This window comes from Heterodontus francisci, chromosome 7 (genome assembly GCF_036365525.1).
Source record: "Heterodontus francisci isolate sHetFra1 chromosome 7, sHetFra1.hap1, whole genome shotgun sequence".
NCBI classification, from domain to species: Eukaryota; Metazoa; Chordata; class Chondrichthyes; order Heterodontiformes; family Heterodontidae; genus Heterodontus; species Heterodontus francisci.
The window spans coordinates 124,018,834-124,038,097 of NC_090377.1; the positions used below are offsets into that span (position 1 = coordinate 124,018,834).

The 19,264-nt window shown below is 44.2% G+C and overlaps 1 protein-coding gene across 2 annotated transcripts in view; it reads left to right on the top strand.

The window, feature by feature from the left end:
• Positions 1–8,947, top strand: part of LOC137372302 (neuropilin-2-like) — a 112,322-nt gene extending 103,375 nt beyond the window's left edge. For both annotated transcript variants that reach the window (XM_068036105.1, XM_068036104.1), the window contains one exon: positions 7,483–8,947. In XM_068036105.1, the coding sequence (XP_067892206.1) occupies positions 7,483–7,808 (326 nt within the window). In that variant the 3' untranslated portion in view covers positions 7,809–8,947. The remainder of the gene's footprint in view (positions 1–7,482) is intronic.
• Positions 8,948–19,264: the final 10,317 nt, after the last annotated feature.

Here is a 19,264-nt window from a genome sequence, read left to right on the forward strand (position 1 = left end):
GGCAGCTCTTTATAAGCTCCCACCTCCATGAGGCATTCACATGACCTTGTCATCATTCATCCTCAGTGGCACTGTAGCCAATTTCAGCCATATGTTGTTACTCCTTGATTCCTTTCAACTATTTCAGCCATATTGGTATCCTGCAAGCTACAGTGAAATAGTTTAAGGTTGCACCTAGAACCCTGCTAAATATCAATCTAGATCCAGCTGTAAAGAAGGACCAAAAGAGGTGATACCAAAGCAAACTACTGCAGATGCTGGAAATCTGAAATAAAAACAGAAAATGCTGGAAATAATTAGAAGGTCAGGCAGCATATGTGGAGAAAGAAACAGAGTTAACATTTCAGGTCAATAAATCATTGGGGGGAGTTTTATGCAGTCCGCCGCGGTGGATTTTGTGGCATGTGGGATTATATGATTAGGCGGGATATTTTAGAGGAATTAAGTTGTTGGTGGGTTTGCAGTGTTCTGGGGTTCCCCCAGCACAGGTATAATGTGGGAAAGAGTGAACTTGTCCACTTTGGCTGGAATAATAGAAGAGCAACATATCATTTAAATGGAGAGAGACTGCAGAATTCTGAGATGCAGAGGGATCTGTGTGTCCTAATACACAAAATATAAAAAGTTAGTATGCAGGTACAGCAAATGATTAAGAAGACAAATGCTATGTTGTTGTTTATTGTAAGGGGTATGGAATATAAAAGGAGAGATGTTTTGCTACAGTTGTACAGGGTATTGGTGAGACCACATCTAGAGTATTGTATACAGTTTTGGTCTCCTTACTTAATAGAGGATCTAATTGCATTTGAAGCAGTTCAGAGAAGGTTCACTTGACTGATTCCTGGGATGAGAGGGTTATGTCATGAGGAAAGATTGGGTCTGTATTCATTGGAGTTTAGAAGGATGAGAAGTGATCTTATTGAAGCATATAAGATCCTGAGGGGACTTGACAGGGTGGATGTTGAAAGGATCTTTCTCTTGTGGAAGAGACTAAAACTAGGGGACCCAGTTTAAAAATAAGGGGTCTCCCATTTAAGACAGAGATAAGGCGAAATTTTTTCACTCAGAGAGTCGTAGGTCAGGAACTTTCTTCCCCGGAGAGTGGTGGAGGCAGGATCATTGAATGTTTTTAAGGCAGAGGTCGACAGATTCTTGACAAGCAAGGGAGTCAAAGGATATCCGGGGTAGGCAGTAAAGTGGAGTTGAGTCCACAAACAAATCAGGCATGATCTTATAGAATGGTAGAGCAGGCTCGAGGGGCCGAATAGCCTACTCCTGCTCCTAGTTCACATTTTCATACGTATGTCCGTATATGGTGGATTGCAGCTTTGCATTCATTTCAATAACATGAATACTCATTACCCTATGTATAGTTACGATTTAGTCCTATCTGCCAGATTAAGGCAATGGCGAGCGATATTCCTGTGTCACCCAGTTCATGAATGTTTCAATGTGGCGTGCAACAGTCAGACAAGTTGAGTCTCAGGACTAACTCATCCACTAAACTAATGCCAACATTGGAATGGATATTTGCCTCCAGGCTCGGCACCAGCAAGGGTGAATCATCTCAGGGGATGGCAGCATGGGCGAGGGCATGGAGGAGCAGGGGAGGGTAGTCAAGGAGGGAAGGGTGGGGCTGATCGGCTACATGGAGGAGCAGGGGAGGGTGGAGTGGAGCATCCAGCTTGTTGAATGGTTGCTGTTGAGGGTGAAGATGCATTTTGTCAGCTGTGGGGGCGGTGGGTGAATTAGATCAGTCCTGTGTGAAGATATTTGGCAAGGGCCTAAAGGGAGGGATGAATGCTGTTGACATAGGGGAGCTGTGGAGCAAATTAAGGTTACTGGGGTAGCAGAGGGAACAATAACAGTTAATGGGGGCAAATGGATTCCGTAGGGGGAAGGTCAAGACTAATGTGTGGGTATTCGACAGCTTAATATGGAGGGGAACGGGACTCGCAACAATGATCAGTTCAATGTGAGGAAGTTGAAGGGTAAGGGTCAGCATGTCGAGAGTAATGGGAGTAGGGACGGGGGAGGGATCGTATGAATACATTGATGATTACACTGTGCACAGTAATGGGGGGAGGCTCAATGGTAACAGAGGGAAGGGCAATGGTAACATTGGGTGGGTCAAGGGTGATGGGTTCAGACTGGAAGGTTGCAGGAGGAGGTTGAAATTTGAGGAGACTTGCCCTGAATTCTATGTGCACTATCTTCTCCAACGATAATGAAAACCATGTGGACACTCAAGAATTGCAAGGAGAGTGGGAGGAGACAAACTATAGCGGGTGTGTCTTCTACCCTGGCTGCAATTTGAAGGCAGATATAAGGGAGCTGTTCATTGCCTCGATGTTTCAGCTCACTGGCAACAGAGGGCTGAATCGTCACGTTCTGCTTATTTATTGTTCAGAAAAGCAGCAGCGACATGGATCTCATACACCCAATTTGTCTGGTACCACGGGAAGAAGAACAAAGAGAGAGACTAAGGAAGGCTCTTTTCTCTCAACTCATGATGCCTGAATGCCAGCAAGAGGTAGAACAGGAAGGTGAGGATGCCCCAAATGGTAACATTGAGGAATGGCCTTACCGAAGACGGGCACTGGCACATCATCGCATCCTTAGGACAAGGTCAAATTACCTTCAAATGTCAGAGATGCACTGCCGGCAGATGAGGACAGCCTAAGGAAGACACGTGCAATGGTCACAGAAATTTGTAGGATCCTGCAGCATGACGTGCAGCTGCCTGACTTCGGTGGGAATACGATGCCAGTTGCCCTCATGGTGACAGCTGCACTCAATTATTTTCTACAATGGCTCCTTCCGGGGATCCACGGACGACATATGTGGCATCTCGCACTCTGTGACCCACAGGTGCATCAAAGAAGTGACCAATGCCCTTTTTCAATGTGCTAATAATTACATCTACTTACTTGCAGATAAGGACAGCCAGACAGCAAGGTCTGCAACCTTTGGCGTCATCGTTGGTTTCCCTAGAGTGCAAGGGGTGATCGACAGTACTCATGTGGCCATTAGAGTTCCCTGAGACCAGCCCGCTGTCTTTGTTAATTGCAAAGACTTCCACTCTTTAAACTTAGAACTGGTTGTGACCACAGGAGAAGAATCATGCATATTTGCGCACGTTTCCCAGGGAGCTGTCATGACTCCTATATTTTGAGGAACTCCCAGCTGCCAGCAGTTTTTGAGGAACCAGCCAAAGTGGACGGATGGATCCTGGGTGACCAGGGTTACCCACTTTGTACATGGCTGTTGACTAGAAACTGAACTGGAGTATCCATATAAATACTGTGGCTACAAGAGAAGGTCAGAAGCTAGGAATCCTGCAGCGGGTAACTCACCTCCTGACTCCTCAAAGCCTGTCCACCATCTCCAAGGCACAAGTCAGGAGTGTGATGGAATACTCTCCGCTTGCCTGGATGGGTGCAGCTCCAACAACACTCAAGAAGCTTGACACCATCCAGGACAAAGCAGCCCACTTGATTGGCACCCCATCTACAAACATTCACTCCCTTCACCACTGACGCACAGTGACAGCAGTGTGTACCATCTACAAGATGCACTGCAGCAATGCACCAAAGCTCCTTCGACAGCTCCTTCCAAACACATAACCTCTACCACCTAGAAGGACAAGGGCAGCAGTTGCATGGGAACACCACAACCTGCAAGTTCCCCTCCAAGCCATACACCATCCTGACTTGGAATTATATCACCGTTCCTTCACTGTCGCTGGGTCAAATTCCTGGAACTCCCTTCCTAACAGCACTGTGGGTGTACCTACCCCACATGGACTGCGGTGGTTCAAGAAGGCAGCTCACCACCACCTTCTCAAGGGCAATTAGGGATGGATAATAAATGCTGGCCTTGTCAGCAACGTCCATATCCCATGAACGAATTTAAAAAAAAAGTCATCCCCAAAGCGCTGCTGAAGAGAGGTACGATATCACTCATGCATCCACCCGAGCCATCTTTGAGCACATCTGACATGCTAGCTCTCAAACTGTCCTTGATCACCCTGTTGAAACTTTCGATACCACCATTCAATTATGGGGTATATCGCAATGTCAGATGATGGTGAATTCTGTAGCTTGCTAGGAACTCCATGAACTGACTGGGAACAACCTACGGTCCGTTGTCCATAGTGATAGTCTCCAGCAAACCCCAATTTGTAAACAACTTGTCTAGAATGTCAATGACAGAAGTGGTGGTTATGGAATTTGTTGTCGCGATTTCTGGCCACTTGCTATGTAGATCATAAACAACACGCAAAAAACGTTGATTGCTTGGGGCTGCATGCACTTCTCTGAACTTGGAGTTGTTGCCATGGTTTTGTTGGCCATGGGGTCAGTTGTAAAGGTGGGGGGCATGGTTTGGCAGATTGTTCATGCTATGCAGTTTCTGATGAACTCTTCCCTGTGGCGATCTATTGCTGGCCACCAGACTGCTTCACTGGATCGACACCGGATATCCTTCATGGGCAAGATGCAACCTCGGTTGCTGTAGCACTTTCGGAATAACCACTCGAGTTCCCCATGTCATCAAACAATGCAAGCTCATTGTGTACCCTGTGGTACAAGACCAGTTCTTCCTCTATTTTGCAAAGCCACTCAGTTTTTAGATACTGGCTTACTTCCTGAAGTACACTGTCTGCCGCCAACTCTGCCTTTAACTCCTCTCATGTCACAAGATACGCAGTTGCTTGTGAAATCACCATGACTATATAGTCTTTGATGTTGCAAGTCACTTCACTATCACTAACACTGTAGGCGGTAGTAGTGCAGCTAAGAATGTTAGCTACTTGGTTGCGTAAATTTGCAAGATACTCTACCTTGAAGTTGTACTAATGAAGACAATATGACATTGGTAGATGCATGGAGGTCAAGGACCAGATCCTGATGTGGCTAACAATGTAGTCTGTGCTGAGTGATTGGTTCGAGGGTGAACTTCCTACCATAGAGATGCATGTGCCAATGTTCACAAGCGTAGATGTAAGCTAGTGCTTCCCACTCTCCAGTGGATTATTTGCGTTCAGTTTCAGACAACAGGCGTGATCGATACATGATCTGTCATTTGCTTTCTGCAATGTACTATGAGAGTACAGCTCCTATCGCATTTCCTGGCATGTCTGTTGTGACATATGTATCCGCATGTGGGTTGAAATGATCGAGGACTGGCGGAGTTGCTATCTTTCTCTTTAACGTGTCAAATGCTGTTTGCTGTACGATTGTTCATTCCCATTTTGCATCTTTGCACAGTAGCCTTCGAAGAGGCTCTGTGATCTCCGTGTACTGGGGCACAAATTTGTGATAAAAGTTGGTCGTGCTGAGGAACGATGCCAACTCTTCCATGTTAGACAGGGCCGGAAGTGCATGAATGGCTTTGACATTGTTGTATGTAGGCTTTACTCCAGCCGCTGTCACTTTGTACCCAAGAAATTCAATCTTGGGTGCTGCGAAAGTGCATTTGTCCTTGCTCAGTGTCAAATTGTGTTGTGCGAGTTGTGCGGATAACCGCTGATCGTGTTCTGCTTTGCCCCATCCATGAACAATGATGTTACCAAGAAGGGTGTGCTTCCTCTTGACGTCTGACAAGACTAAAAGGACAATCTTCTGGAACGCACTAGGTGCTGGACTTACTCCATACATCATTCTGCAGTACTGAAACATACCATTGTGTGGAACAAAGGCTAAAAGATGTTGGACCCGCTCTGCTAGTGGTATCTGAAGATAGCTTTGTCACATGTCGATCTTCATGGAGTCATGAAATGATGCCAGTAGTTCTTGAATTGTAGGGAGCGGGTACTTGTCCAGAATAATTGCTTTGTTGACCAACTTAACCACTCTCTGGGTAAAGAAGTGCCTTCTGAATTCCCTATTGAATTTATTAGTGACTATCTTATATTTATGTCCCCTAGTTCTGGTCTCATCTGCAAGTGGGAACATCTCTACATCTACTCTACCAATCCCTTGCATAATCTTAAAGTCCTCTATCAGGTCACCCCTCAATCTTCTCTTTTCTGGAGCAAAGAGCCCCAAACTGTTCAGTCTTTCCTGATAGGTATAACTTTTTAGTTCTGTTATAATTCTCGTAAATCTTTTTTGCCCCTTCTCCAGTGCCTCTATGTCCTTTTTTATGATATGGAGACCAGAACTGTTCACATTACTCCAGGTGTGGTCTAACCAAGGTTCTATACATGTTTATTGTATCAAAGACATCTTAGCCTGTGGGTATTATAAAAAATGTTCTATTCATTCTCAAGATATGGGTGCCACTGGCAAGGTCAGCATTTATTTCCTATCCCTAGTTGCCATTGAGAGGGTAGCGGGGAGCCGCCTGTAGGTAGTGTCACGATTCCATTAGGGACCCTTAACTTTTAAAAAGTGAAAGTCGAATTCCCAGTTATTACTGAAAGAATTATGCCACACGATTTCATGTTTTAAACAAAAAACTTTATTGTACAAGAGTTAAACAAAGCACAACACTATGAATAACACTACAATCTGAAAACACATATTTTAAACTTAAAATCTTAACAAAGCATGAAGATGTATACTTCAAACTCTAAATCTCAACAGAACATTCCTATTTGACTATTACTTCCTCCCCAGAAATTCCTCTAAACGTTACAGGAACTTGGTGGTTTGTTCACTTCACTTGGGACCAATCCAAAGTGTACCACAGCTCTTAGGAATTCTCTTTGATTTCCTTAATTCCTTAGCTATCTTCTGAGGTATCAGATCTCCCAGATCTAGACTTCCCAGCTTGAACACAGGCCTTGCTGAAAACAGAAACACCCCTGGTTCCCAATGGCCTCTATGCTCCTGAGCCCAACTGGCTTCCAAAAGTCAACTTCTTGGCTGAAGCCAACAGCTTTCCAAAAGCCAACTTGCTTTTCCAAAGCCATCCCCTTGTATGAAAGCCACCTGACCTACTGTGTCAGCAAGCACATGGTTCAAAAACCCAACAGGCACCCCCTACATCATCTAGTGCCACAGCAAGTGGTACATATGGGATGTCCCAGATAACAATTTAAACTAATCATTTCCAACTCCAAATCGTCTCTTTGTTCTGGGAAATCATATGAATAATTTAAACCCCTGATAGCAGCAGCTGCAGTCACACCATCTCCATCAGCAAGTTAAGAGGGGTTCCCGTTGTGTAGGCTTTTTACACTTCCCAAGTGTAAATAAACATGGACCACCCTTTGATTTGTAATCGCTCTTTCCAGCTTCTCAAACTACGTATTTTCATTTGTCTTGCATTTTAAAAAAATTCAATTGCCAAATTAAAACTTACCTCCAGAAAATACAAACCATGAACTAGGTGATTGTAGCAATAGTATTCACTTTTATATATTGTACGTTATTGGATATTGTTGAAGTTGTACCAAAATTGGATATGTTCTCAGGTTGAAAGTGACCTTCTATATAATGCAATGATTTAACGATTACTTTTGTTGCATTGCAGATGTGGGATCTGACTTGAATGCATGGAAAGTTGGAGATTCGAGTACAATGGTGCCCTCCAATGGGATGTCAGTCACCCCAACATCTGGAAAAGATAAGAACTGGCTCTACTCCCTGGACCCAATCCTTGTTACTATCATCGTCATGAGTTCAGTGGGAGTTCTCCTGGGGGCAGTCTGTGCTGGGCTCTTACTGTACTGCACTTGCTCCTATGCCGGCCTATCAAGCCGGAGCTCCACCACCCTAGAGAACTACAACTTTGAACTCTATGATGGGATCAAGCACAAAGTGAAGATGAACCAACAGAAATGCTGCTCAGAGGCATGATCGTAATGGGAGCAGATAAAGGCCTGTTTTATTATCAGTAACTTGCCAGCAACAAACAAGAGGATACAGTAAGTAGGGGATTACCTTTAAATCGTAACCATTTTCATTCTGATGTGTCCAGAACCAGCCACACTTTCCCCCCGTTAAATGAGGGGCATAATTAAGAACCTCTTGAAGTCAGCACTAAAGAGCCTTAACTTGACTATTTTCCCAAGGATACGAGCCATCATTACTCCTCTGACTGAACTTTGGGATGAAGTAAGTGTAGACCGACTATGGCCTGATATTGGCATTATTTCCAGAGACCATGACGAGGTTTATTCTGTTCCATGCTGTGAAGGGAAGCCTGAGTTCCTTCAAAGTGGCCGCAATGCTGGCCTGCTATGCCATGTAGCTTTCTCGTGTTTTTTTTTAACCTTCAAATTGCTGACCCGATATTTGAGGCCTACAACAGTTTGGTGGTTCCCAAACCAGAAGTGAATTCAAGATGGCCAATGCCTCAAATTTATCTTCGGGGGCCTGTAGGCCAACTTGAAATATGAGGCCTGCAACTTTATCATTCGTTGGTGAGAAGCAAGCTTCAACCATTTAAGCAGAGCTTAAAAGAAATTATGGACTGTATGCAGAGTGCCTTTGGACAAGCGTGATCTATTAGCTATGGCAGATTAGTATTCACATGTCTCCTGTCTGTGACAGGAGAGCATTTTATGGGGCACTGTCTTGAGGCCTATGCAGTGTCTGTTGATGTCAGAGGACTTTATCTATTATTATTTAATATACAGTATGTTGACATTCCGGACAGAGATTTTACCTGCCTTAGGAGGGGGACGGGGGGAATGAGGGCAAAAGACCGTTTTTCTTTCCAGTGGCGAGTCTTGGGGATAAGAGGTGTAAAGAGACTTTGAATGACAAAGACTTTATTTGGAGGTTGTTGAGAGATTTAGAAAATCCTGGCCAGAGTCACAAGGAACGATTTCTTGAATGCAGAGCACCGAACTTCTTCTTAAAGTGGGCCAGACTCACCCCCATCCATTACAAGAAAGAGACCTCAAGCCTAGAAAGGCTGAATCGGCTAGTAAAACTTTTTTTTAAAAAAGCATTGATTTAAGAAACGTGAGAATAAATGCTGACTTTTTGAATACTGGCTTTGCAATGGTATTACTTGGCAGTGGTTCAATTGATGCTATTCAGAATTTTCAAAGGTTTTTTATGTTGAACAGGGATTAGCATCACATGATCCAGTACCCCTGTCTTCATTTTTAGAATCTTTTATTTCTTTTTGTTCTTTCTTTGGGTACAATGCTGCCAGTGAACTCCCCCTCAGGTTTATCCGAAATCTGGCTCCATTAGCCCCTTCGCCTCTCCTCTTCCGAAAAGGGTGCATCCTGCAGTCGTTCAGTCCCACAGGCACCAGCAGCTCTCTAGGTACCTTGCCCCAGTGGCCGCCTTTATCTGTGAGAGCTGGATAGTGACTGTTGGAAGACCAGCTAACCGAAGGCATCAATCTCTCTGTTGTGATCCATACATCAAGTTTTTATTCATGCATTCAGGGGATACGGGCATTGTTTACAAGGCTCGCATTTATTGTCCATCCCCAGTTGCCCTTGGGAAGGTGGCGGTGAGCCACCTTCTTGAACTGCTGCAGCCCACGTGTTGAAAATGCTCCCACTGTGCTGTTAGGTAGGGAGTTCTAGAATTCTAACCCAGCAACCACGAAGCTGGGCTGGCATGAAAGACTCGATGGGGAACTTGGTGGTGATGGTATTCTCATGCACCCCTGTCCTGTTTTTCTATGTGGTGCAACTCATGGGTTTGGGATTGTTCCCAGCATGACTCACTGGACCATTTTTTTCCCCTCCCTAGTGCCGATTGTAGAGTTTGACAGCCATCAGCTGACTCAGTATAGCCAAGGTTTCAGCAAGGGAGCTTCCTAGTCTGGGTATACGAGGCCAAGGAATGAACTCAACCCATTAGAGGCTGGGTGGACAGTGCCAAACGTATTTTACATAAAGGACCCGTAAAGTCAACATTCATTCCATCAATGCGGGCTAGATTTGAACCCAAGTCCCAGAGGTGAAAGATCAATGTGCCACCAAGCCCCTGCTCAACAGTTTATTGCCACAAAACAGTGCATATAAAGAGCCAGATTCCTCTTAACTTTACATGGGGTTTCTATCACAGTTCCCACCATGGAGTGGAAGCAACTCCAAGGAAGTTGCTGGCCAAAGCTTTTCATGTTTGTGGGGATTGTAAGCAAGGTTGGTTGGAAGAGGTACACCACTGGGCACACTTCTTTCTCTGGAATACATGTTGTATTATATTATGTACATCTCATGCACACACATATTATGTAAGTATATATATGGCATTATAACGTATATTTGAGTGTCTATGGCACATCCATGGTAACCAACTCTTATCCAGGATGCACAGTTTATATCTGAAATGAGCATTTCATGTCTACCATCCAAGACACATGAATATGATGACCTGCCATATCTTATGGTGCCAACTATATGTATGGTGCACAGATCCCACTTGTGTTCTGTGATGTTGTATTTTTTTTGACCTCATTGAATCTTGTGGCGTGGAGTGTGTAATGATCTGGCTATGATAAGAAGCCAATCAAGATGCCCTCTTGGCGAAGATGGCATTGCTCAACAAATGGGAAATCGTGGGTATGGGCTTAGGTGATACCACATGGACTGGTCAAGGCGAATAGCATAGATACCTTTGAGGAGAAGCCAGATAAACACATGAGGCAGAAAGGAATAGAAGGATATGGTGATAGAATGAGATGAAGTAGGGTGGGAGGAGGCTCATGTGGAGCACAAACACTGGCATAGACCAGCTGGGCCGAATGGCATGTTTCTGTGCTGTAAAATTCTATGTAATTCTACCAATTCTTGTATGTGTTGGCCGTATGTATTTTTTGTGATGCCATTTTACATTCAAGTGCTCACCTGCGGACTACACCCACACTTAAAGGATCTTGTAATCGTCTATGGCTGTGCTGACAACAATATGTGTGTGTGTTTTTGAGATAACTTATTTAGTCCAAACGGCTAGGAGGGCAGTGCCTAACCAGCAGCCCTGTGGATGTTGAGGGATGTCGGGGGTGGTGGGGGGGGGGGGGTGGTGGTGAAAGGGGCAGGAGGGTGGTCACTGTCCTTGCCTGGTTTTTGGATGGATCACGACTACTGACCCACCTCCCCTCCCGGGAGGTGTTTCAGGCCTTGGGCAGGGATTTACGTTAAGTGGGCCTTCTTTAAGTTGCGCTTGTCGACCGGTTTCTATGGCCTGGTGGTGAAGAATGGCAGTGACTCAGGATATTGCTGGAGGCACACACGTCACCTCGTCTCCCGTGAGGACACAAATGATTGTTTTCCTTGTAGATTTGAAATACTGTCTTAATAAAGTAATTGTAAAGGAACACTCTAGACTCTGGAAGTTGAATACATTACTGAAAGGATATTTCCATGTGATGAATGCCTCAATGAAAAAAATCATCTTAAAAATGTAGAAATGAGAAGATTTGCACACTGAAGTGTTTTTTTTTAGTCCACATTTCTATTTTTATTGTCTGAACAAATTAACAGCTTGGGATACTGCCAGTCTGCAGTTCCTATTTACATGCTGCACCTATCATCCTCTCAGTCTATAACTCTGTAGTGATTGTCAGCCTTGGATATGTCATTGCATTCTTGGCTCTGGGTCAGAAGGTTGTGGGTTCAAGCCTCACTCCAGAGACTTGAGCACAAATCCTAGGCTGACACTCAGTGCTGAGGCAGTGTTGCACTGTCAGAGGTGCTGCCTTTCAGATTAGAGATTAAACTGAGGCTCTCTCAGGTGGGTGTAAAAGATCCCATGGCACTATTTCGAAGAGTTGGCAAAGTTAACCCACTGAAAAGCAAGAAGAGGGAATGTCGGATAAGATTGTTTCAAAGGCTAGTTAGGAATCCTTACATAGTTGCTGTATATCGTTCATATTAATGATGGAGGAAAGGACAAAGGTCACTGCAATACATTGGGAAAAGTGGACAATCCTGCATGACATGCTGTAGGGCATATTAGCAATCAATATGTGAAAGACACATTCATTAACACAGCTATTCTGGGAATTTTCAATTGTTGAGGAGTTAGCTTCCCACAGAACTATCAATGGGTTCAGGCCGATAATAATCAGGTTGCCACTGGTTATGGTTGCATCAAATTGGAGCTGTCCTCCCAACATCCTGAGCTGTGTTAACACAGAAGGAAAAGACGGGCAAAAACTTGAGGAACCAAAATGACAGCAGGAGGGAGGAAGAAAACATAAGTTCAAGAATGTTTACTGTTATCTATTGGCAGGACCTTGTAAAGAAAAATAGACACCAAGATGGCCAGAAAAAAAAGTTAATAAACCATTTACATTTACACTAACTGTAACAACTTCAAAAACAAACAAATCTTTGATAATATGCACACTTGGCAAAATAACAACGGACTCTTTTTCTTTAAACGATATCGATAAATCAAGTCTAACAACTGGTTTACAAAGTCTTCCTGATCTTCTCACAGAACACAAACATGTTTATTTCTCCTGAAACTACGTTCTCTTTTATTTGTGTCGTACTGATATTTCTGACTGAACTGTTTTTGTTCAACTTCAGCAGTCACATTTGGTCGAACTAAACTCAAACATGTTCTTAATCTTCGCTTCATTAAGAGCTCAGCAGGTGTATACCCTGTAGTTGAGTGTGGAGTTGTTCTGTACTTCAGCAGAAAATTAGCTAATCTCTGTTTCATGCTGAAACTTGAATATCCATGCAACACTTGCTTCTTGAGTGCTTCCTTGACTAGTCTCACAGATCTTTCTGCTGCTCCATTTGATGCTGGATGATTTGGGTGAGTGAGGGTATGTTTCATACTATTTTGCTTTATGAAATTGTTATGATCAGGAGAGGAAGGGGTCTCAGGCTCCCCTTTCGTCCCTTCCCTGGTTTGACCGCAACAGGGTTTATTCTTTTAACGCAGTAATTTAGCTTACCACCTCAGTGAGCTCTTGCTCACTGTTCCTCAAATATAATAGTAGATGAGCCAATCAGACAGGTTTTCTTGAGTTTAAACAAGAATGATGTAAGTTTATTAACCTTATCACTCTAAACCGGTTAAAATTACTAAAATAAACGATGCATGCACGCTCACATTCACATGAGAGGCACACACACACACAAATAGATACAGAAGGAAAAAAAGGGAGGTTGAAGTAAAGTCCATCATAAATGGAATTCAAATACTGAGTTTCGGTGTCCTTAGTTGAGGTTAAAGTCTTGAAGTCCTCGCTGGGCCACGTGCACAATTCGGGCTTGCTTCTCTGGTTCCAGAAGGCAGGAGAGGGGCTTTATCTGCTTCCCCTGGTTGTTGCCTGTAAGGATCTGTAGTCTTGAGGCTTAGTAACTGCCACCGAGGCTTTCCTGGGATTTTGCTGAAGAGAGAGAGAGAGAGGTGCTTTTCCTTGGAGTTTAGTTACTGCGTTTCTTCTGAGGCACAATTCACAAACTCAGAGTTACACAGGCAGGCTTGTCATGTGACCACCTCTTTGTTTGAAACAGAAGTTTCTGGAAGGTTTTTTGAAATTCAAAGTTCTTCAGACATACTTGGTGGGGGGGTGGGGGGTTTGGCTCTTTCAAAGTCAATGGGTGTCGATGGCTTTTGACGACCAATATTGGCAAAACCCATTCTAGGTAATTGAATCAGAGTGCACCCTATTGTTCTAGCTAGACTGGGTAATTTACCTGTCTCCCAGCCAGCCTTTGGCTTTTCATGTGCAAATTGTGCATGACCATCTTTAGCTGTTCTGCTTTTAAAAAGCTATTTGTAATGTCCAGTAAAAAGGTCTCAGGCACTGTTCCATACAACAAAATTAATATTTTCCATTTGGCATGTGGATTTCCATCACACCTCAGTACCACGCCAAATAAAATGCGACAATGGGGAGCATTTCGTTATAAGTTAAAAAGAGAAAGCACAGAAAAACACATGTGCATTTCTCTCATTCACTCTCCTCCATTCAGAAATCTTCACATTGTGGAAGCTTCTCTTTTCTCTGCAGTAGTGCTGATTTAAACTGCCCTTTTCCCTCAAGGTGGATCTGAGATGGTTAGGTGTTGTCCAATGGGTTTAAAGTTTCTTTAGTATCAGTTTGCAATAAGCGGGGAATGGGCATCTCAATAAACACATGGTTGCTGGGGGAACTTGGTGTCTGCAAATTTCCACAATTGTCTAGAGTGAGTTCTTCTTTGTGCACAAGTTTTGCCCCCTCAACATGCGGTACTAACCCTACAGGTTCCTGTACCTTGCTCATTTCTCTCCCAATGGCAGTATTGGGTAATGAGTTGGTTTTAAGCCCCTGTGAGGTCTCTGAGATTTCCTCTGGGCCTTTGTTCTAGTAGGGCTCTGAAGTAAGATTGTTGGATTTAATTAGCTCTGGGCTTGAGCTCTGATCATGGGAATCTGCAGTGGGTGGATCCACTCTGACCTCACTTTCAGTGCTTTGGTGAGTCATACAAGGGTTACTCACTTTAGGGCATTTTTGTTTCTCCTTTATCCTGACTGTGGGGACTGGTTCTGAAGAAGGTTCACTGACCTGAAACATTAACTCTGGTTCTCTCTCCACAGATGCTGCCAGACCTGCTGAGTTGTTCCAGCACTTTCTGTTTTTATTTCAGATTTCCAGCATCCGCAGTATTTTGCTTTTCTCTTAATACTGGGTTGGTTTGCTGAACCTTAACTAGGGAAGATTCATTTAACCCATTCCCTGGGTCCTCTAACTTCTCAAAGAAAGTTTCAGACCATCTGACAGCATGGTGCCGGTTCTGTCTCCTCTGGGGGAGCTGGTTTGGTCATGGCCCAAGTCACTACACAATCAAGGGAAATGCAGGGGACCGTCTCCTGCCACTGCCCTGTCTCCTTGACCTCCTTCGATCTCTCTATCACTACTGGGGAAGCTACCACCTTCACCCCTGCCAGATCATTACCTAGGAGCAGGTCAACCCCGTCCACAGGGAATCGAGGGACAAACCCTATGGTCACCAGCCCTGAAACTGAGTTACACTCCAAGTACACCCGAGGTAAAGGTATGGGTGTACACCGCCTTCCGATACCATTCACTATCATCCTCGCATTCGCTGCACCCACTAGGGGAACGTTCATGCCTTTTCCCAGCAAAAGGTTGCCTCTGTATCCCTGAGTATGATGATGCGCTTGTTTGCCCCACTCGAGGGGTATGGGGTTACTTTCCCTTTGGACACTAAATCCTGATCACCTTCAGGGATCTCATTAAATTTTCCTGCACCCAGAGCACTATTTTTTCTGGGTCTTACTGCTGTTGCAGTTAAAGCCACAGCCAGCTCTGCTGTGCTCTCCATCAGGGTCTGTCTCCTACACTGGGCGGGTGTGCCCTGATTAACCATTCAGGCTTTCTCCATAGTCTCCAGCAGTCAGCTCTGAGGTGGCCTGCCTTATTATAATGGAAGCACACAGGTCTCCGGGTCTCACTCCTGCTTTCAGCACTATCTTTTTTGAGGAGGGCCCCCTATGTGTCCTGCTTTTCTTCCTCTCCCAGGACTGTTTGGGCTCCTCTCACTCTCCCACCTCTTATCCTTCTTAGTGTTGTGGGGATAACAAGGAAAGGTTTTCCTCTCTAAACCAGAAGTGCAGCTTGCTTCGCTCTGTGCACTTTTTGTTCCTCTGAGGTTTCCATATGTGGGCTGCACTTTAAGAGCCCTCAACCACTGGTCAAAGGTCAGCTGCTTACTTCTCCCAAACTCCAGGTAAGTTTGATCAGCTTGTTTCCGCAGGGTTCGGAATTTCTGGTGGTAGGCTTCCGGTACCAGCTCATATGCCCCGAGGATAGCATTTTTAGGCTGTCCAGCAGGAGGGTCCAGCTCTCGGCCGGCCATTTTAACTGCCTTGGAAGCTTTTCAAAAGTTGCAAAAAATGCTTCCACGTCTCCCTCATTTAATTTTGAGATCAATTGGGAGAATTTTAAGAGCTCAGCACATGGTTCTGAGTTGATTGTAGCCTCCATATTGGCCATGCTTTCACTGGGGTTACTCTGTCACCCCCTAGCTAATACAAGCTGCCGTAACTTCCTTTCTTCTTGCTCCTTCTGGAAAATTCTTTCTCTCTCATGTCTCTCTTTTTCTTTCTCTTCTCTCTTTCCTGTCTCTCTTTTTCTTTCCCTTCTCTTCTCTCTCTTTTTCCCTGTCTTCCAACTCAATTCTCCTCTGCTCTAATTGCATTATAGGCCCGAATGTAATCCCAACCCTGTCTCTGACTCTTCAGTTTCGAGGAAAAAATGGTTGGCCACAAGTCTTAGGAGTTTGGATTTCTTAGCTTTGGCACGGAAAGTGATCCCACACTGTCCAGCCATATTCCTCAACTCTTACATAGACAGTGCCTTTAAGTTATCCCAAGTTACTTCACCCTGGCTTGGGGAGGTACTGGCATTGGATGCGGACATGTTCGTATTCTAGCACCACAAACCACAAGAAAACTTGTATTGAAGATTTTTCACTTTTGATTGGGATCAATTTGGTTTCTCACTTCCAATTTCGCATTTGTCTGTGGGTACAATGTTGGACTAGAGCCCCCAAAGTTCTGTTACAACCAGGTGAGGAAGGGGGCTCAGGCTCCCCTTTCGCTCCATCTCTGGTTTGACCGCAACAGGGCTTATTCTTTTAACACAGTGATTTAGCTTACCACCTCAGTGAGCTCTTGCTCACTGTTCCTCTAATTATAATTACAAATGAACCAATCAGACAGGTTTTCTTGAGTTTAAACAAGAATGATACAAGTTTATGAACCTTATCACTCTAAACCGGTTAAAATTACTAAAATACGCGATGCATTCATGCTCATATTCATACAACAGGCACTCATACACAAGTAGATACAGCGGAAAAAAAGAGCTGGGAGGTTGAAGTAAAGTCCATCATAAATGGAATTCAAATACTGAGTTTCAGTGTCCTTAGTTGAGGTTAAAGTCTTGAAGTCCTCGCTGGGCCCCGTGCACAATTCAGGCCTGCTTCTCTGGTTCTGGAAGGCAGGAGAGGGGCTTTATCTGCTTCCCCTGGTTGTTGCCTGCAAGGATCTGTAGTCTTGAGGCTTAGTAACTATCACGGAGGCTTTCCTGAGATTTTGCTGGAGACAGAGAGAGAGAGAGGTGCCTTTTCCTTAGAGTTCAGTTACTGTCTTCTTTCTGAGGCACAATTCACAAACTCAATGTTACACAGGCAGGTATGTCATGTGACCACCTCTTTGTTTGAAACAGAAGTTTCTGGAAGGTTTTTGAACTTCTAAGTTCTTCAGACATACTTGGTGGAGGGGGTGTGGGGCGGAGGTGGGGCGGGGGGTGTAGGTTTGGCTCTTTCAAGCTCAATGGGTGTCGATGGCTTTTGATGACCAATATTGACAAAACCCATTCTAGGTAATTGAATCAGAGTGCATCCCATTGTTCTGGCTAGACTGGGTAATTACCTCTGTCTCCCAGCTGGTCTTTGGCTACTCATATGCAAATTGTGTGTGGTCATCTTTAGCTGTTCTGTTCTGCTTTTTCAAAATTATTTGTAATGTCCAGTAACAAGGTCCTCAGGCAACGTTCCATACAACAAAATTAATACTTTCCATTTGGCATGTGGGTTTTCTGTTACAAAATTCTGAAACAGAGCAGAACAAAACTGAGGGCTGTTATCTGAGATAAGCTCCTCCAGTAAACCATGACCAGCAAAATTGGACAGTTACTTGTCTATTGTCCTTTCAGCATTGGCGTTTTGACCCATATCCTTTACTTCGATCCACTGAGAGTGACTGTCAATAAGCACCACGAACTTGTCGCTTTTCTTTTTGCAAAAGTCTACATGCACTCTTTGAAATGGATGAGTAGCCCATGACCATGTTTGTAAAGGAGTTTTTGGTGGCTTATTTCTGCAGTTTTGATAAATGGTATATTTGTTAATCAATGATACTAGAAATCAATAAACAAAACTTCCGGCTCTGGATTTCATGCCAACTAATACCCATGTGTTCAATGTGAAGTTCTGCCAGAATCTTATCTCTTAAAAAACTAGGTACTACCATTCTGTGATCCCACTTAATGCAGCCCTCTTCACATGACAACTCATTATGTCGATTATGGAATGGTTTCAGTTCCTCGTTCTTACACCAGTGAAACTCTGTCCAACCATTCAAAGTCTGTTCATAGACTCTTTTTAAAACTACGTCTTTCTGAGTTTCAGTTGCGGTTTCAGTTGCACTGATTGGAAAGTCCTCAACCACTTCTTCTATTGTGAAGATTGCATCTTCACAGCCTACTTCTGAGTCTTCATGCGGCAAGCACGACAGTGCATCAGCGATAACATTCTTTTTTGAATGATGATATTCAATGTTGGAGTCATACTGTGAAAAAAGTACAGCTGCATCCTAGATCCTACCATTGTCGGTATTACAGATTTTGAACCCAGAATAGCTACAAGGGGTTTAGGATTGTACCTAGCGTAAAGTTCGTACCCGACAAAAACTGGTGAAACCTTTTGATTTCAACGATGATTCCAACAGCTTCCTTTTCTATCTGCACGTAGTTGCGTTCACTATTGGTCAGGGTACATGACGCCAATGCTATGGGCTTCTCTTGACCATCATCCATGACACAAATGATCACTTGTCCTCCAATTCCATAGTTTGAAGCATCACATGCTAGCTTCAGGTCACGATTTGTGTCGTAATGAACAAGTAGTGCATCACAGGTCAAGCCTCTCTTACATGGATCATAAGCATCATGTTGTGCTTTAGACCATTCCTATTTCACATCTTTCTTCAACAAGTCATGTGATGGAGCTAACACCATTGCAATCTCAGGCAGAAATTGTGAGTAGCATTGGATCATGCCTAAAAAAGAGCTAAGCTCAGATACATCTTCAGGCTTTGGGGCATTGACGACAGTTTCTATCTTTTCTTTCACTGGCTGCAGGCCTTTTTCATTGATTTTCAAGCCAAGGTACACTACCTCAGATTGCACAAAAGCACGCTTGCTCCTTTTCAACTTCACAGTGTGATCATTAAGAGTTATTAAGACTTCATCCGACACTTGAAGATTCTCTTCCTCTGTTGCAATCGTGATCAACACACCATCCTGATTGTAGAAGCAATGCGGCACTCCTTGCAAAATTTTATCCATTATAGCTTGGAAGATTTTTGGAGAAGACTTCACACCACAGGGCAGCTTTGTGTAGGAGTATAGCCCCATGAGCTGGATTTTATTCATCAGCGGGCAAAAATAAATGGTGGCCCGTATAGGAAGGCAATAGGCCGCTCGCTGCCATGCTGCCACGATCTTCCTCGCGGTGGCCCATGATAATGAGCCGGTCAGGCCACACCCCCCCTCCCGCCAATCACATGGAGGGGCGGGCTCTCTG